We start from the raw sequence: 21,200 nt of genomic DNA, 5'->3' as shown, positions 1-21,200 counted from the left end.
ACTCTTTAGAGAGTCTTGATGATCTAGATCTCGAGTTTCAAGAGAACAGTGATGATATTTTTGATAGCATGTGATTCTACCAAACTATTTCTGTATTTGAATTTCGTTTTAATAATAAAACTATATCTAACTATAGTATTTTGGAATATGTCGCAATTATGTGTTCATATTGCTTTCATTATAATGGAAAACTTCTTTAATGACTCTGAAATTTGTTTATATATATATATATATATATATGTTTTAAGAATGCTGTATTTGCCGTTCCTAAATAAGAGGTCTCAAAAATAGGCCATACCAGTACCCGATACTGTACCCGTGTCCATGAAACTCTGGTGGATACTTGTCTCTAGCTGTTGTGACGTTTATTGATACCTCAAGCTTTTGGTGTAATGGTAGCAATAATTCCAACAATTGGTATCAAAGCGTTGGGTTACAGGTTCAAATCCCTTAGGTCATGCTGAGGGGGAGATTGTTGGGAGGTTGGTGCCTCTATACTCTATAGGTGAAGGTACCGTTCGACATAGATTGATGAATTTGTGACATGTGCTTACCAGCCTCCTGTTCATTGATAGCTCAAGCTTTTGGTGTACTAGCAATAGTGTTCCCAACATACTCGAGTGGAGTTATGGCTTCTCCTTTGGCTAAGATTTGCTCTTCTGAGATCCTTAAAATGAACTATTTGGTGAAACTTAGGTTCAAAGCTCCTAGAGTAGGTTCAACTTCAAACCTTCTTGAATCTATTAGTTCTCAGCTGTTCGGTCCATTGGGGCCTTTTTTCTGTTGGTTCTCTCTCTCTCTCTCTCTCTCTCTCTCTCTCTAGAGAGACACGTTTTCTTTGCTCTTTTGACTGATTTGTAATTGGGTCATGCCCTTACCATATATATTGGCTCATGGCTTTAGTTGAAAGTATTTTCCTTAATCAAATTCTAAAATCACCTGTTTACCCATAGAAGTCAGAGAGAATTTGTCTTTAAGAAGACTCCATTTAGCCAATGCCCTCTGGGGTCAACTACCATTGCTCCTTCTAGTAGAGAGCATCTTAAGTTTTTCATTTTTGTATTATATCAAGCTAAGACATATATTCATTCTATTGACATAATATAGTTTTTCAAACTCTTGGCACTCTATTGTCTAGCATGGTTTTTGATGATCGTCTTTACACAGAGGATATTTCCCAACTAACTTAGAATGAAAAAGATTAGAATGCCCAAATTATACTAGCGTTGTAATCAATTGACAGTTAGATCAAAATGATCTTTTGAAATAAAGGCATGAATGCAAATGTACAAGATTATTTTGCAAAGGGAAAGGGTATTGCATAGAAAATCCACCATCATTTCTTCTATGAAGCCTTCCTAACTTTTTTTGTGAATTCATATCTATGGTTTTTGATGTAATGTGAAAATTACAATAATATCTTCTGGAAATCAATTAGTTTAGAGTGACTTTGTATTTAGAACTGATCTTGGATTAATTATCATATGCCAAAAGTATACTATGTCGAGAAATGATCTGTAATTGCCAAGGATATCCAAATTGACATATCGCCATAGCTCTTATTTATACAAATTGAACTTTTTCAGAATAAGTAAAAAAATGTAACACTTCATACATTCAAATGTGAATTGCAGTGGTCAGTATCAGAGAGTGCTTTTGTTTGCAAGTGTATGGAGCAGTTTAGATTCATTATTTTTCTGAAATGCTAGGTTGAATGTTCCATTTTTCTATGCTGTATAATCTCAAAATCTTGTTAACAATAATAGTTATCTCAGGCGTTTACAGAATTCTCTTGCAAGCTTTATAATTTTGTTGGTTGCATTGATGCAGGTTGGTTTGCGCCTGCTGCTGAGCCCCTTAGGTTCTAATGTTGTGGTTCGAACAGCTTGGTAAGTTCCCAATTCCAATAAAAGCCTAGAAAGTTTTTCTCATTAGCATTTAGTTGACAAGTATTTTTTTCAATCTCTCAGGGAATATGTTGCACTTAATACTGGTTACTTTGTTTTCTGTATTTATTTTTCTCATGGTTTGTTGATTAAGAAATGTAGTAATTATTGTGAACTTGCTTGGGCGTGTTTCTTACAATATAGTGTTTTAAATTTGTTACCACAAAGAAGAGAAATCAAAAAGTGCATAGAATCAGATTTGATGAAGTCACCAGTTTCCAAACATTGCTCATCTTTATCATCTTGAGGAGCTTGTGTATGCTATTTTGGGACATAAAAAATGTCATTTTTTTATGCCAGTTGTGTAAGATAAATGATGCCATAGAAGGTGAAACAATGCTTTACATTTGTACTCTCTGGTGTATGTTTCTGTCTTGATCCAAGTCTATCCATAGTTCCTCACAGAAAATTAACTTGATGAAATACACCTATTAAACTATTTCCTTGTCATAATATACAGGAACTATTAATTAGGGCTATTGAAAATTATATCTTAACTGAAATCTATAGTCCTAACCAAAATTTGAATATGTTGATTTGGCTACAAAATTATTTCAGGATCTAGGAAAATATAGTTAAAAATCTATCAAAAAATGCTAGATTTCTCTTACTAATTTCCAAACCTCCCCTTGCCCAAACAAACAATGCTTACTTTTTAACTCTCTAAGATTGTAGACATTGCCTTATGTTCCTTTTCCTTTTACCTTAGTTTCTCAGCCTTTTTGATTTCACACTCGTGAGCATTAAACATTACAAAGTACCCATTATCACTTATTTGATTGATACTTAACAAATTATACTTCAATCCCTCAATATACCAAACATTACGTGTTTTAGAGTACCATGAATGCCCAAGGAACCTTTACAACGAATTTATACTGATGATTTATCACCAAACTTTAGTGCACCACCATTCCAACTAGTAGAGGTAGTAAACTCACTCTTATCACTTGTCATGTGATTTGAACAACTTTTGTCTTTATCCATGGATTTTTGCATTTTTCTTCTTTGCAAGCAACATAGATTGAAGTTGAACAGTCATGGATTTCGTTTCCTTTTTTATACTTATTTTTGCCTCTTTATTCAGAACCCTATTGTAGCCCTTTTCTTTTATGCAAAACTCATATGACAATTCCTTGCAATATGATCAACATTCTGACATTTAAAACAGATCATACTGTAACCTTCCTAGGAATCATAAGGTGATTTTGACTAACAAAACTGATTTTCCTTCTTGATATAGCATTACAATCAGCTGCTTTATGGCTAAAGTAATTACAAAAATTACAATAACTGCATTTGTTGTCATTCAGGTAGAACTTAGAAGGATGCCACAGTGAATGCCTTTTATGCCTCTGAACCTTAACAAATTCATCATTGCTTTCTTTTTCACTGAAAGAATTCCTAGGACTTTGGCCTTTATCCAAACCCAAACCAGCTTTATCATTGTTTAACCTTTGTTTGGCCAAAATTCCGTCTGACAAATCAGAACTCTTCTCAAATTTAACTTTCATATTAGAAACCATCTTCAATTGTTTAAGTTCATTCCTTGAATTTACTTATTCACTTTCTAATTTTAAACAATTTTCAGATTTTAGCAAGAGTTCAAAATTGATTACTACTTCTCGTCTTTGACCTTCTTCAACTTCAATCTTTAGATTGACGATCATGTAGTTTCTCTCTTCAAGGTCCTTCTTTAAGGCATCACGTTCCTTCATTACTGACATTTTTTGCTGAGAGTTGTCCTTCAATCTCCTGATTTTTTGCTAAGGCACACAATAGCTATCTTTCAAAACTTAAATCACCATCCTTGACATCGTACAAAACTTCATCACTTTGATCTGGTGAATCAATTTCCATGAACAATATCACACAATCAGATTCATCATTTTCTTCTGAATTTGTACTTTCTTCTTTGAAGACATTCTTTTCTTGTAAGGAAACTGACCTTTCTTCTTCTTCTTGAAGCCTTCTTCGTCGTCTCTATCATTTTTGGCAGAGGCACTTAGCAACAAAGTGCCCAATCTTCTCGCAACGAAGTATTTGAAAGGTAGCTTCTGTTTGTACTTCCCAAAACCCTTTTTGAGTTTATTTACAAGTTTTGCAAGTTCTTTACCCAGATCTCTATCTGATTGTGAAGGTCTTTACTTCTCGATTGTTTCTATTATGGAAAGATCTTTTGTAATTGCTTATATGAGGAGTATTCCTCTCCTTTATTTATAAGGAATCATTATCATTCCAAGCCAAAGCCCAAACTGGCAACATGTTTTTTCTGTTTTGATTGAACGTACTTTTGAGTCCCTTTGACTATGGTTATTTGTGAACATCAATGCAATAGCTTAGTTCTTTACTTTTTTCCTGCATTAATATCCCCTTAATCTTTTTCTTTAATTGTTTGGATTTTTATTGTATGTAACTAAGAATATCTACAATTTTTTACTCCACATCAGGCATACATGGTAATGTCATAACTTCTGTACTAAATGATAGCATCGATCATGTATCATTTACATTTGAGTTGACTTTCAGGACTATGATTTGTTTTTTTTTTTTTAAGGTTTCTAAGTTTCCTCTTAGGCTTATGTTCAGTATCACATTAAAGTAAAACAATTTTACTTATTGTATGACTTTAGCTATGTAATTTTTGGAAGTTATTATTTTACGTTTAATTTTTTTTGAATAAATTATTTGATGTCCAAATCAGCAGTTCTTAATAAACTACCAAACAGACTTACGGTGGAGATTTAAATCTTGGAGTTCTTGATTTCCTATCCTTACCTACATCATGAGATAAGGATACTACAATTTGAAAGTATCTGTTTCATTGCTTTTATAAAAAAATTTAGTAATTCTAAAATCTTTATTATATGCTAGTGTCTTGAATAGAAGGTTAACCAGACTATTTGTTGTCATTTTTTGTTGTGTTCGATTTACTGTTGGAGGCATTTGAATGACATTTTTTGTTAGGGAGCTCTCATCTTTATTTCATGGTACAGCTGTTCTGTAGGAATTTGCTTTCCTGTCTACTCTACATTTAAAGCTATTGAAAGCAAAAATAAGGAAGACCAGGATCAGTGGCTGATTTACTGGGCAGGTACATGCTAGTAGCCACATGTCCCTGAAATAGCACACTTTGCTAAAGAAACAAATATTTTGTTTAACTGCAAAAGCTTATAAAATTTTTACTTAATTTTATATTTTCTGTTTTCATTAAGTACAGTCAAGCTTTGAGCATTCTTCTTCTTTCTTTTTTTACTCTTCAAATTTCCTTGAAATTGTTGATGGTAAATTTGGAAGTTTTATTTTTCAAAGTCCTGTATCTGGACACATCTGTATTTTATCCTTTTTCTCCCAAGTCTAGATATATCCAGATGCATTTATGTAATGCCCCCGTTAGTCCTGAAACAGTAATTCCAACTTTAGATGAGAATTGCAATACATTTACAAGTATAATTTTTATCAAAAAAATGAAAACCTTCCATATGCAACTTAGAATTCTAAGAATAATTCATAAGATATGATTTATCTTGATTTAGAGCCAAGTGCTTGGACATTATGAAAAACTACTTTATAGTTTATTATTTGTCATTCTGCGACTTATTCTTTTATCAAATGCCTAATGATTCTCCTTGTTCAGTTTTATGTTATAGTGATGCCAAATTATAGACTCTTTGATTGACCTGCATTCCCTCCATTTGGTGGTTTGACAGTGAGATTCTGTTCCCAAGTTACGACAACTATATTTAGTATGGCCTTGTCTGCAAGGGATCCATTGGTTCTTGCACAATTTGAAATTTTCTTTTGCACACCAAACTGTTTGTTCCCAACAGAAAAATCAAATATAAAATGTTTTCTAGATGGTCCACTAGTCTTAAGTAATACCAGCTAATGAATTGCGATGTCACATTAGAAAGTGATCCTGGTACTATTCAAATGTATCTCACTACAAGAGAGGTGATTGAAACAATCTGTACACAATTCAATTGAATGTTGGATGAATTAAAGTGGTGCATGATGGATTGATTCATGTTTTGTTTGTGTATATGTGTGAGCATTAGTATGTATCTGCATGAAGTTAAACTTGCAAAATAAAACATTGAACTTCATTACAAAACTTAGCATGAATACTGCATACACGGAAGGGTAATGCCAAATATATGACTTGAGATGTTAATATAAATTTGAGATATCCTTTGAAAATGGGGAGAAGATATTATTGATTTGAGAGGATATTTGACTAGTCAATGAAGTGTGATTTAAATTATCTTTGTGATAGAGTCTATTTAAAAATTAAAGGGTTAATGTTTTTGGGTCTAACATACATTTACATAGTACATACATATGTAGGTAGGTACATGCGTATGTATGTACATACTCGTGTTCTAAATACACACACCTAATTGCAAATGGGGACCCCTCTTTTTCCCCATAATGGCTTATTGTTAGCTTAGTTTGTTGTAGTAGCATGTTAATTTTGGTTTAGCTTGGCAATAATTTGAATCTCTTAGTCACTTGGGCAATTGAGGATTCTTGTCAAGTCTGGGTGGAGTTTAGCAGTGTGTGTAATATTGTGATTATATTAATACTCTCTCTCTCTCTCTCTCTCTCTCTCTCTCTCTCTCTCATCAAAGTAGTCAAGATTTAACTAGTGTTGTTTTCTGTGAGGAGACTGGTAGGCTTTGCCTGTTTTCTTTTAGACAATATATATATATATATATATATATATCTTTTGAATTGAAACAGAATGAATATGAGTTATTGAAGGAATCTTGTATGGGTATACCAAGAGGGATAGTAGTACAGGGTAAAAGTAAATATTTTTAACATCAATGAACCTCTTTATATTTATTGCCAAATTCATGCTGTATCTTAACAACATAAATATTTTACCATGAATTAGATGGAATTAATGCTTTTAAGTTTTGGTTTAAACCCTGGGAGACATTTTACATCAAACTCTCTGTGATGCATTATTCAGATGATGCATTATGGAGTGTGAACTGAAATGGTGAGGAAAAATCTTCTACACAATTTCACACAAAGCTTTCTTTTCATGCTGTAACTTGTTTGCTCTGACATATGCTTTTCTCATCTTGTGAGTTCTAATTGGTTTTTCTTTCTTTTTAAATTTTCAACATCACTTAGTAAATCAAGAAGATTTTTCTTCCACTTTTTTAAAGTCATATACATGTAATTCATGTTCTTTTCTTTCTTGATCTCCTACTATGTTCTCCTAGAAAATAGATTTTTCAAATTTAATCAGAATGGATGTTCCTTTTCGAGCGCATTCTGAAGTTTCATTTGTATCAAATAGTAGCTTATTTTCATTGCTCCTCACATCCAGATGATAGATTGGTGTGTTCAAGAGATATATAATAATAATTTTCTTTGCAATGGTGCAGTTTATGGAAGTTTCAGCGTTGTGGAGATTTTCTCTGATAAGCTGCTTTCTTGGTACTTGTATTCTCAACAATACTTATAATGTGCTCTTTTGTTTGACATTTTATTTCTATCACAAGAAAAAAATGAGAATATTTATAAGTTTCAGGCCTTTGATCCTTTTGCTTAGTTAAAAGAAAAAGAAAGGCCCTTGCCATAAATTTCATTGATAGAAATAATGTCATTTAATTTTTGAATTTTCAGATTTTTTTTTTTCATTTTTTATTTACCAAATCAGTAGATAAGATAAGATAAAATTATTAATGTCCAACAAAAGACCACAAAAGGTCTATGGGACTGAGAGCTTACAACTAGACAACTGACAACAACAGGAGCACCAAATGGTGTTCGAGAAAAGCGAACAACAAGAAACAACAAGAGAGAGGACAAGGTAAAGACTAGGAGTCCTTCCTTTGCAAAAAGAAATCAGTCATAGAAGGATAAGACTTTGAGTGGATGGAAGCCCTAAACTGTCTCTGTGAACTTGTGGAGGAGTGTTGCTGATGCAAGAAATCGCTGTGAAATTTGACAGATCTAGAATGACCAGCAGAATTGGTAGAACTAGTTGGCCTTTTCACACCCCGTAAAGGAGAGGGTACAAAAAAGGCAGTAATAGGCTGATTAGAGCTATGTCGGTGAGGAAGTAGTGACTGTAGAGTACTATCGCAAAGCAAAGTGGCCCCCTGAAGATAAAGTGCTAGACATCACTGGTCACAATAATTGAAGAAAGCAGAAAGAGAAAAGCAGTCTTGGAATAGACAATAAATTCTCCCTCTGATCTCATAAAAGATAGGGTATTGAAAAATAAAGTGAGTCTCCGTCTCAACCTCAGCTAAAGTACATAGCTTACAGATCTGTTCTCCTTTGTCAATATGATGGTTTGTCTGAGCACAAAGATGGTGAGAAGCAACTCTGAAAGACCCTAGAGAGATATGAAGGGCATGACTTCACCGTCAAGAAAGGTAACTAGGACGAACAATAATTCCATCACTGATCTCCAAAAAGTGCTTCGTATAGAAGGCCATCCTTGAACGTAAGCCACCATGAGGGTTAGTCCAAGTGGTAATAATATACTGTCTGTAAATATCAAGTCTGACATGCTCATTTAACTCCTGTCTAGATGGGAGGAAATGAGTAGGGGCATTCAATGAGAACTGATAAGGAGGGAGACGATCAATATCAATCCCAATCGAGTTCAAAAGAGAAGATGTTTGTGCATACTAGCAATGAGCATGAGAGCTGGTATCAAAATGTGCAATAGCAACAAAAGAACAATATGCTAGGTAGGAATATCTATCACACTTACCAATTGAATCTGCAAAACCACGTAGACAATGAAGGAACCAAATCAGATCAAATATAGTCGCAAGACTAAAGTGATGAGCACCAAACTAGGCAAGAATGATACTGTGAAAAGTGAATCTGTGACATCTAATGATGCGCCGTAAAAGCAATGTCTGAACTCGCTCGATCGAGGCCTAGTCAAAACTAAGGAGAGAAGGCTCCCGAACCATTGAGCCATAAAGAATAGTCGGTCGGACAAAGGAGTCCAAGAGGGATAACTTGGATGAGGTATCTTCGAAATGGTGTCTGAAGCACCGTTTCTCCAACATAGCAAGAGAACCCATACCCTTACTAACTCTGAACTTTATCGCTGGTCTCATACTAAAGTGAAGCCCAATCTCTTGTCCCTGAAAAAAGAAATAAAGATGAGAAGTCTTTAGGCAATTAAAGATCATAACTCGAGCCTTACCTAGGTTAATTGCTAGCTGTCTCTGAACACAAAAGGAAGCCAAACCATCTAGAAGCCTCTGTAAACTCTCTGGAGAAGAAGCAAGAAGAACCACATCATCCGCAAAAAGAAGAATGGAGATCAAAACCTTGTGTAAGTAGCAACCGTCACCTGGGAGCAAAGACTTTAAAAGGAAGTCCTCAAGCTCATCAATATACAAACCGAACAAAGTGGGAGAGAGAGGGCAGCCTTGTTTAACCCCAATGGTGCAATGGATTGGGACTGAGAAACCATTAGGAGTCCTGAATCTACCCACAACAATTTCGTATAATCTCATGATGGCCGTTAGTAACATCTTTGAAATTCCAATCTTTTGAAGCCTCTGAAATAAAGCCATCCTAGGAACAAAATCAAAAGCCTTGCGAAAATCAACAAAGCAACAATAAACTTTCTTCGATCTGTATCTAGCCTCCTCAATAATAGCTCGTAAAGTGAAAAAAATGAACTTGTCCTCTAGCTCTACAACCTTTCTTGTCAAGCGCTCTAGATAACATAGCATTGAGTGCTGTAGCATATAATTTGGCAAATGTGTGCTTGATCATAATAGTCCTATAATTCCTAGGATCAGATGCAGGTCCAATCTTATGGATTGGATAAATCATATGCCTAAACCAAGAAATCAGAAACCCAGTACAAACTACCCTATTAAATAGTATAGAGAGATAGGGGCCTTGAATGGAGGCACCAAACTTGAAGAGTTCAGCCTGGAACCCCTCATCATCTACCGCTCTGCTGCATCTCATTGATCTGATGGCCTCATAAATGAAGGAGGGGGTGAACGGGTGACAGAAAGGAGGCGGAATGGGATGAATAGAAGTTTGCTGGAAATGTCATAAAGAGCCATGGTGTGAGTGGTTAGGGAGCGAAAGTCAAGGATGGAAGATGGAGGGGTATAGCAGGGGGAAAAGAGTGCGCCAAAAAAGCTGGGGATTACGGATCAACGTGGAGCAAAGGGATTTACACTAGGAAGTGGTAAAGGATCGTTTCTTGCAACGAAGAGAACGAAGGTAGGACAGCCGAAGGTGAGCATAATCTGGGGAGTGAGCCTCGAAAGCAGAACGTATTGAGCGATGAAAAGATTTACAGTTGACATCGAACCATTGGTTCATAGGGCATGTATTGTGGCGTTTGCTACGGAGGGAGAGTGAAGGATAGTGAGGTATGGAAAGGATGGCGGACTTCCAAATGGCTGTCGCAAGCAAATCAAACATGGAGGAGGCCTCACAAGAATCAACAAAACATGCAGGATTAAGGAGTCTCGAAAGATGAAAGGAGAAGAGCTCACTGTCACTGTCGAGGAAATGAAAGCGAGCAGGGGAATGAGAAGTGGAAGGGACAAGATGAGGTGATCGAAAAGGAGGCGATGAATGCGGAGAAAGATGAAAATGGATACTAAGGAGAGCATGATCCACAAAAGGAAGGTGTAAGATGGTAAAGCTGTGGATGAAGGAGATGGAGGAGGGAGAGGCGAGGGCATAATCAACCAAACTAGCACCCTCACAATGAGGCCAGCAAGTAAAGAGCTCTGAACTAGGAAAGCAGGAAAGACCGTTCAAGATCACAAGTCCAAAGGACTTATGTAGCTGCAAAAGATGATGACCATAGTAGGAAATCGGTCCAAGAACATCCTCAGAAATACGTTGAAGTCCCAAAGTAGTTGGATCAATCTCAGTGGAGTGGACGGAATTAGAGCATCGGTCAAAAAGTTGAGTCTGGAGTTCTCTAGTCCTCGTAATGAAATCACCGAGAATGATGTCATTTAAAGCAGCAAACTGAGAGGCACTCTCGCTAAGGTCAACATAAGGGTCTTCGTCCTTGATACCATGCATAGCATAATGGGAGGAAGCTGGCGGGAAATAGAAAACAACAATAAAGAAATCTCTTTGTTGGTGACACTTAAGGCCAATACGGACCCACAAGAACTTGGCAAACGTATTAGAGTGGACAATAGAAGTACAGCTGAAAATAGAATCTCTAATCAAATAGGCAATACCACCAGATCTATGGACCCCACCAGAAGCACAAACCTCTTCTCTACAAATGAATAACCACTGGTAACCTATAAACCCCGAAGAGGACGCGCAAGACTCTTGTAGGTCTCAGTGATGACGAGTATATCAGTGGACCCTAGTGCATCATGTAAAAGACTGCGTAATGACCGTAAAGAACCATTACCATTCCAAAAGTTAACATGGAGAGAGCAAGTTGGGGTCTCCCTCTTGTCAGACTGCTGGCGAGACCGTCATTTGGTCTTGGTGGCCTATCTCGCTTCCCAACCACTGGGGGGAATCTCGAATAATTGCTTTAAGATTCATAATAATTTCCCATTTACCAGGCCATCTAGCCTCTGCCACAATACCATGAGCATGTCTCAACTCTGCAACTTGAGTCCTCGTGAGATCTTCATTGGGGAAAATCTTAGAAGGGAGAGAGAATGACTTCCTCTTAGCTCCGAGAGCACGAAATTTGTCTAAAAGTGAGAAACCAAATGAACAAGATATCACCATGGTCAAACCAACATTTATCTAGTATGATGTCAGAGATACCGAGCTGATCACAAAAGGAAAGAGTGTCCAGTATAGAGGATCAGAAGTGGGAGGGAGACTGCGGACTCGTAGATTGAGTTCACGAGCCTGCCTCATTCGCTTGTCATCAATCTTCTCCTGAACCATCTTGTCGAAACTAGCTAAAGGTGTATAGCAGCTGTAGTATTGCAGAGAGAGGCCCATTTCAATTTCAGTTGGGTTTTTGAGATCAGAGAAGAATGCTTCACTGTGATTTCTGATTGTTGCTCTTTGATGATATCCAACCCATCGAGCTGCTCAATAATGGACTGAATATGGGTTTGTAAACCTGCAGTCTCGGAGGTGAAAGTATTAGAGAAACATTGGATCTAAGACGAATTGGAAGTTGCGATAGTTTTGAGTTCTGAAATATATCAGTTAAAGAGACAATTTGCTCTTTTAGTTGTTGGTTATCCATCTCCAGCTTTGAAATCCTATCACAAAGCTGCTGATAGGTCAGAGGTTGCTGACCTTGTGATGAACATGAGTCACCTACGTCCGACATTATCAAGAATCCGCAGACCACAAGAAAGATGCCCACACAGAACCAACATGCAAAGAAACAGTCCACACGTGAGGAGGAAGGAATCCACGTGAAACAAGTAGAAACCCACACTAGCCTACAAACGTAAGACAAAGAAGCAACAGTAACAGTAGCATCCGCTACCAAATGATTAGAGCAAATAAGGATATTGCCACAAGAACTTAGAGCCGTAAGTAGAAAACCCTGCAAAAACAGAAATTGGAAGCATCCACAATAGGAACCACAATAGTTGACAAAGGAGGAGCAGGAAGTAAAGAAACCCAAGCTGAACACAGTTGCAATCACCCAAGACAGAGGGCACACGATCACACCCGTAACAGAACCGATCAGAAGACAGACACAATCATGTAGGAGTGAAAAGGGCACACGACCACTGGCAAGGAACTCACGGACACCAATAAATACATAGCAGAAACACTGATGACAACAATCACCTAGGAGAGAGGGCACAGGACCACACCTGTAACAAAACTCGAGTAGAAGACATTTACAATCACGCAGGAGTGAAGAGGGCACACGACCGCCGGCAAGAAACTCACGGACACCAGTAAAAGCGTAGTAGAACAAATCTCTTAATCTGCTCTGCATTTTTCTTCTATTGTTAGCAACTTCATATGGGTAGATGAGTATCCTATTGTACGGACTAGGCTTGTATATTTTTGTTTGGTCTGCTATTTCTTTTATGCAAATGACAAGAGGAACATGCAATTGTGGCCATGCAAGACATTGCACAACATTCTTAATCTATATTTGTATATATCAATTTGATGGTGGTTCATATTACACTTATGTTCATTGCCTCATTGCAAATTATTTACACTAAGCAATTATCATTAATCCATTATTTACACATTGTAGTATGGCAGAATTTTCTATGAAGGCACAAGATGACTTTGTTGATGTACTTATGTATTGCAGATTTAAAAGAGACATGGAATTGCATCTAGTGTATGCTTGATTGCTTTTATGAGCCTTTATGCTATAAACATGTTTATTCCAATGGTGCTTGAATTCAGGACAAGCATTGGATGCGTACTTTATATTGCTACTTTCCCTGGAATATATTACTTTATTTTATTCCAAAAGAGCAAACTATCTTGATTTCTGTCACGTGCCATGTGGACATTAGATAACATACTGTTAATCACAAATATCCTATATTTTTGTTAGGAAGTAGAATAAATAATCTGGTGGACAAGGATTATCAGCATCAGTAGGAACTTATTCATAGCATCATGTGCAACAGAAATAAATAATTTGGTGGACAAAGATCATCAGCTTCAGTAGGAACTTATTCATAGCATCATGTACCACACAAAATTTTCTTTCAAGCCTTCCTCTACTAAAATTTTTCATTACACCTGTGTTGTTTTTTGAATTTTAATACACAAATATATTTTATTCTGTCCATTTTTACTCGTGTTTATAAAATTAGCCTTTTCAAGTAATTATCTTGTTGTTGACTAGGGAATATATATCTTTCCCAGTAACTAATTTTTTTACAGACCTACATGAATAGTAGAAATAAACTCCAGTTGGAAGAAGCCACACCATACAATGCTACTTGTTGGAAGAAGCCACACCTTGTTGTTGTCATGGTAAATTCAAACACGTCCAATGCACTGTACATTCTCACATGACTCTTTTGCATATAATATATAAATCTGAGCTACCTCCCATTACCACTTCTCTACATAAGGGTTAAATAATTTAATTCTAATTAATTATGGGATGATTTACAAAGCATATTCACACAAAACTTTTGTTTATTACTACTTAATATATTATAATATATTTTGTATTTGAAACATCAGGATAATCCAGACAGTAAAAATGCATTGTGTCAATAAAAATTAGTGTTACCCTTGGATGCGTTCCAGGCATAATTTGATCCATCCTAGAAACAGGGATGTCCTCAAAACTTGGAAACTTAGGAAACCCGTCCCTTGGCTGTCCCATAAAATTAATGTTTGAATTTTGATAGTTTGTATGACTTCCACTCTAATGTGAACCCTCAATTTAAATTATTTAACACAAATGCTATATATTGTCTTTATGATGTATATAAGCTTGCTTTATCCTTGTGTTTGTATGAATATTTAATATTTTCCTATATATAATAAAATTTCCCTATTATTTATATAGCTGTCCCCATTGCCATCCCCTAGCGTGACTAAAACAAACCCGTCCCAGAAACCTGTTTTTCTATCCCTCCATCCCCTTGTGCTAGAAACTTGGGGTAACATAGATAAAAATGTGATACCGTGCCCTATCATTCAACCATGCAAAGAAAGGGTGAATCAGTAATGCAGCACTTTTACTCCAACTATATATTTCAAAACTTAACCATATGCATCCACATATAACAAAATTGAAAATTAAAGCAGACAACAATAAGAAACTCATAACACCATGATTTTTTTTAAGGAAAACCCCGGTGGCGATGATACCCACAACAATGTAGTAATCTGAAAGATCCCTGTTAGGAGTTTTGACCCTGTTAGGAGTCATTACACTCATTTAGTAAATTAGTCCTTGTGAGAGGACTTGACCTTGTTAGAGGTCTTGACCCTATTAGGAGTTGTATTACAATGGGAGCTCATTGCTCTACAATGATATATAATCTATACAATGAGTGATGCATACAATACCAAAAATGACTGTATTGATATCTGCAATTTCTGATTAGTCCATTGCATATCACGCATCTGATTCTGGCTATACAACAAAAACTCGCATCTGATCATCAAAAACATCACCATAGCATCATCCATAAAGCTTGCTTGTCATTAGCACATTATGTTGATACTTCGCATGTAAAAACTAATCCATTTATATACCTTCCAAATACTTTATCTAGTTGGCGTTAATAATATAATGTGTAGCACATCTCTAAAACTAATTATCAAAACTTGCTAAGTGAGGTTTAACATCTAGGATGTCATCCTTACATTACCAAGTAATTGAATTGACATGTGCCAACTGCCATATTAACTCTGGCAAACATACCGACATTATATTCAGGCTCCATACTAATTATATCCAAATTTGTGGCCAATAGAACTTACCTGTGTTGAAGTTTGTAGCTGCGATTGAGATCTTCATCTCTGATTTTAAGAGATAGAAATATGTTTGTTATGACCGTTATGGTCATCTTCAGCTGAAAGAGATATTTGTGATTATATTTAAGTTGATTTTATGCAAAAAGACACGTGTCATACGTCACACAAAGAGGCATGCGTATGGAAATCTGAAGTGCTAAATATGTGGAAATGTGAAGGGTCTTATTTTTGGGACTCAGAGACTTTCTTGTGAAAGATGAAGAGTCTTATGCAATCTATTTATACAATTGCTTGATATGTTGTAAATTAGTCAAGAGGAAAGACATTTTATTAGTCAAGAGGAAAGACATTTTTTTCTGGTGTGGCTGGGTTTTTCCCTTCAAGTGGAAGGGTTTTCCCACAATAAATATTTATTTTTGGGATAAAAACTTAACATGGTGTCAGAGCCAGGTTTTGATCAACATAATAAAGAAGTCTCTGGAAGTTCATCTATGAATGCTGTCATCACTTTGGAAATGGGATTTTTAAGATCTTTGTGACTATTAATAGGATTCAAAACCCTTTCTTCATGTGATTTTCCCTTTTTAACTGTGACAGTGTCTCTGTTTACAGACTTATGCTGCTTTGGTTGTCGGGACTGATGGGTCTTGAGAAATCTTTTCCTGCAGATCTTGGCTTCAATGGACCATCAATCGGTGTAACAAGAGCACCCTTAGCTTTCTGTGAGAAGTCGAGAAAAGGCTGTAGGTTCTGTTTTGATTCTTTCTCAATGTAGATTGCTCAAAGTGCTTCCTATTATCTTATTAGTTGAGCTCACATTTATAACGTCAAGCTATTTATTGTTTGCATGCACCAGCATTTGTAACGCCCCTACCTGTGAGCTTTGAAAGAAGATTGAGCAACATTGCTGGGAAAACATTAGGAGAATTTTTTTTGAAAAGAATTTTTCATTTGTTGCTCTGTGTCTACCTGCTCCGTGACTTATCAATTGCATTTAATTTGATGATCATAGTGATGAATCCTTAACGAGTTGCGTGAGTAAGGAGTTCACGTGAGTAAGGAGTTCGATCAAAGAACTTACATTGTCTATAGGCATTGGACTAGTGACAATCTGTGTTTCCATTCTGTGCAATCTTTTTGATCCATCCCAGGTGCCATTTTGTTTTTCTTGGATAATATAATATCTGCAATATTAGATGGAGGTGGCTACGATGATAGAAGACATGATCGTAGAGACATCATGGTAGGAGGGGCATTGTCCATGCAACTTGTTCGTACATTTCATATATGCTAGTGCTCTAAGTTTTCTCAGCAAAGGTTGGAACATTGACACTATGCATCAAAAATTGATAGTCAGAAGAGGACTTAGCTTTGGTTCAAAATTGATGATTGGTCTATATGATTTTCCAGTAGTCATTCCTTAAAGAATATGCGCTCATTATATTGTTTGTGTTGGCATCGTGAGCGTGCGACTTTTTTTGTTTCTCATCGTGAGATGCCGATTGAGTGTCTAGTCTTTTGTGCATAATGAAGACACTACTGGTATCATATAACTGTAGACTTCTTGCCTTCCGATGGTTGTGGCGACTCTATGATTCTTTCTACGCCTCTTGAACTATTGAGGCCTTTGAAGAAAATTAAAGATTGTTCTGTAGATACACTGTAGATACAGGGGAATTACCACAGCTTCGCTTCTACTATATCTCTGATATCATGCACTCTATTTAGTCTTTCTATTTTCAATCAACCAAAAATCAAATGGCACAGCGAGCCAAAAGTTGCTGGTGTATGCAGTTGACAGATAAGTTTTAATTTTCTCTCTCTTGTTTGAAATTCTGTACATTCTTATTTTCAGTCGGTGGTTTTCTTTATTGGATAGACTAAGACTCTCTTAGTCATTTGGATTATACATGCTTTTCAATTACATTTATTTGGAAATGAACTGTAACATTAAGCCTATGATCAGACTGAAGTTATAGGCATTCTGTGAATTTTTGTTTAGATGATTTCTAAGCATTGCTGATGGTGGCATTCAATCATTCTATAGGTTTTAATTTTTCTCAGAAACTACAGTTCTTTTAGGAATAAGGAAAGAGGTCTGATTTTGAGGAGGAAGTTACGGAACCTCCTTTCCTTGTTAAGTGTAATTTCAAGATCACCGGGCAGTCTGATTGGGGTCACTAAAGATTGTGTATGATAGGTGATGCTTGCACCAGTATGATAAGAGCCAAATGAGATAAATTGGCATCTTTCGTGTATGATAACTGGTTGATTTTCAGTATTGCTGAAGATGGCACGATGTGGTCAAGCTGACACGATGTGCTCTGATAAGTACTCTGTGATAATATCTTTATTAGAAATATCTTATGCTTCTAATCAGAAATATTGATTCTTGTATCGTGATACTTTGCATATATGAACTACTGACCAATATGTGAATCTGGTTGGTTTGTTTGAGTTGCACAAGTTGCTGCAGTAAACATGTTCCAGTAACAGACCAAAGTACTATAATCCATGATTCATTTAGGGATATTATAAAACTCTCGATAGATTGTTCAGACTGTCCAGATTTATCATTTATGTTGCTGTTTGGAAATGATTGGAGGTGCCAGCACACACAGAAGTTGCTAACTCAGTTTTGTAGATCAATGTATTTCTTATCACGCCTCAGTGTTATTAACCACAGCATTGGAGGCTGTGGTGTTCCTTCAGAAGCTTTACAGAGGTGCTGTGAGTAAATCGACAGGTGAATTGTGAGAAAGATTAGATGATGAGGAGAGAAGTATTATTGTTCTGATGTCATGAGCATTGGAGGAACAAGACATAATCTCTTCTGCGAGTATATTTGTGTGGATGTTGAGATTAGTCCACAGAGAGATAAGTATTAAAGATAATATCTCTTGAATATTGATTTTAAATATTGATTGCTTTTAGCATTGATAGTTATGAGTAATTAATATCTCTCATGGTTGCAAGGTGCAACAAAGAAGCAATGAGATGAATATTGCCTTGGTGATACATATTCAGAGGGAGACTATTCAACTTCAAAGGGAGATTACATGATAAGGGAGATGTCCAACCCTTTGCATGTTTATGCAATAATCAGCCATCCATTTGCGGCGATTAAAGATGTCCTTGCTGAGAGGGAGTCTCTATTAAGAGAAATCTCAGTTACTAAGTTGTCCCTGTTGAGAGGGAGTCTTTGTTAAGAGAAAATCTCAGTGACTAAAGTTGTCCTTGTTGAGAGGGAGTCTTTGTTAAGAGAAAATCTCAATTATTTAAGTTGTCCCTACCAAGAGGGAGTCTCTGTTAAGAGAAAATACCCATTATTAATGCATTATTCTCTGGGAGAAGTTTGAGGTGAAAGCCCTTGTTCCACCCTTTGCGAGTAGGCATGGTGGACCATCCTCTATGAGTAGGTACGGTGGATCACCCTCTGTGAGTAGGCGTGGTGAAAATGTATCTTTCTCGGGAAGAAGTTTTGAGATAAAAGTCTTCGTTCTACCATCTGGCAAGCAGACATGGTGAAAGTCATGTGTGTGACTTCATTCTATGTGCTTATGAAGTAACTATGGTGGATTATGTTATGCTAAGATAACATATGTTATGTGAACTTATCACCTTTGGTTGCAGCTATGTGTGTGTGCCTTGCTAAGAGGGAGTGTTGAAGTTTGTAGCTTCGATAGAGATCTACATCTATGATTTTAAGCTAAGTTGCCGGTTCGGATTTGGGTACCGATTCAGATTTGGGTACCGATTCGGGTTCGAGATTTAGGTTCGAAATTCGTTCAATTTTTTTTGGGGTTGGGTTAGGATTCGTTTTAGATTCATCCATATAAGAATACATGTTTATATATATATATATATATATATATATATATATATATATATATATGCAGAAACAAATAAGTTAATAAACCACTATGCTAATATTAAAGTGACATAGCAAAATACACCACCATATCAATGTTTCAGTTAAAAAACAATAATGTCAACATTAATAATCAACCATCATTGATCAAATGTCATAAAAAAGGATCAAGTAAATCATTATCATTCTATTGTTGCAAATTAGAAGAACAAAAATTAATGCTATAGGCCCATATAAGGTCAAGGTTGTGATTTTTGCCACATTGTAAGCTTCACACATTAACTATCATACTGGATGATTCAAAGAAAGCAGCTTTGGATCAGACTGGATGAAGTCAAGAAAGCAAGCTTATATACATAGTTTTCTATACATGTTAGGCTATATGCACCAATTATGATTCCATAATATATATGTGGCGCTTTTTATACATCTTGATTCCTCTTCTTGAATAGCATTGAATTCAAATTAAATATGATTAGTAATTTGAGTCTAATTTGGTAAAAAAAACTTCTTGAAAAAGTAAACAAAAGGGTGTATTTCGACTGAATTCTCTCAAAATTCTCCTAAATTTTGTCTGGGTTCCTCTGCTGTAAACCAAAGTCACCCAGAAGTCCTCTAAATTCTGCCAGGGTTCCTCTCAGAGAATTTCTAGCAAAATTCGGTCTTTGCAGCAGACTTTTGACAGAATCTGAAAAGGATCGGACTTTGAGAGAATTGAACTTGGAATTCCTAGTTCTAGGAGAGAATTTGGTAACTTAGATTTTAAGGAATAGAAATATGTTCGTTATGATTGTTATGGTCATCTTCAGCCGAAAGAGATATTTGTGATTATATTTAAGTTGATTTTATGCAAAAAGACACATGTCATACGTCACGTGAAGAGGCATACGTATGGAAATGTGAAGTGCTAAATATGTGGAAATGTGAAGTGTCTTATTTTTGGGACTCAAAGAGACCTTAGTGTGAAAGATGAAGAGTCATGCAATCTATTTATGCAATTGCTTGATATATTGTAAAGCAGTCAAGAGGAAAGCCATGTACTTGAATATTTTGCTGGTGTGGCTGGGTTTTTCCCTTCATGTGGAAGGTTTTTCCCAGGATAAATATTTTTTAGTCTTTTGTGTATTGTTTATGCTCTTTTTTTGCTGTTTATCTTTATTTTTGGGCTAAAAACTTAACAACCTTGCAAAGCTCGCTGATCAAAATAATATAGCTATTGCCAGTTTTTCTACTACATACTTAGTCATTTTTCATGCTCAACCAAACCTAGATCTGATCATTAGTCCAAGTTGTTAAGTTTATAACAGTGATAACATATTGGTCTGAAAGTGCAGACCGCACCTAGTCTTCTTCCTTATAATACCATTTAAGGCATTATATATATCTCTTACACCTCTTATGATGGGCGGCGATTTTTGGGATATGTTAATGTTAACACTAACTTAACTTATTATGTTAGTTTTTGTTTATGTTTAAACATTTCCATTAGTCGCTGATTTCTGGGAGAGGAGTATGAGCCGACCTAGAGAGGGTCATGTCCCTTTGAGGGACATGCCCTTTGGTTATGGTATTAAAGGTAGGAATTATTGTAGTTTGAGGACACACAATAATTACACGTCTGCTCCCTCAAGCAATAATACCTGCTCATATATATTGTAGATATAAATAACATTCAGATCAGAGTTAAAGGTGATAACTCTTCCTTACTTCAGAATTTTAAGATGATCTTATTCAACAATAAAAAGGATATTATACAAGTCTGAATTTTTAGTACAAAATTTGCATAAACTTTATATGGTATCAGAGCTCTAGTAGTCGAACCTAGGCTCTGCAAATTAAGTAATTAGATCTTATATATATCTAGCGTCATTCTCCTATCATCAATGCCATACAAAATCATACCCGAGGACAGGTTTGATGGGAAAGAACATTTTGATGCTTGGAAATTCAGAATCATGATGATTCTTGAAGAAAATGATGTA

At 36.0% G+C, this 21,200-nt stretch overlaps 1 protein-coding gene across 1 annotated transcript in view; it reads left to right on the top strand.

Moving 5' to 3' along the window:
• The window catches only part of HVA22K (HVA22-like protein K), a 113,477-nt gene that overhangs the window by 54,975 nt on the left and 37,302 nt on the right, over positions 1-21,200 (top strand). Inside the window, exons 2-4 of the mRNA XM_089818579.1 lie at positions 1,831-1,889; positions 4,943-5,040; positions 7,349-7,400. Coding sequence (XP_089674705.1) covers positions 1,831-1,889; positions 4,943-5,040; positions 7,349-7,400 — 209 coding nt within the window. The remainder of the gene's footprint in view (positions 1-1,830; positions 1,890-4,942; positions 5,041-7,348; positions 7,401-21,200) is intronic.

The sequence above is a fragment of the Cupressus sempervirens genome, chromosome 3, assembly GCF_028749045.1.
Source record: "Cupressus sempervirens isolate cs-2001-9-10 chromosome 3, ASM2874904v1, whole genome shotgun sequence".
Lineage (NCBI taxonomy): Eukaryota > Viridiplantae > Streptophyta > Pinopsida > Cupressales > Cupressaceae > Cupressus > Cupressus sempervirens.
Note: the sequence above shows the minus strand (reverse complement) of the source record. Positions and strands in the feature narration are given on the sequence as shown.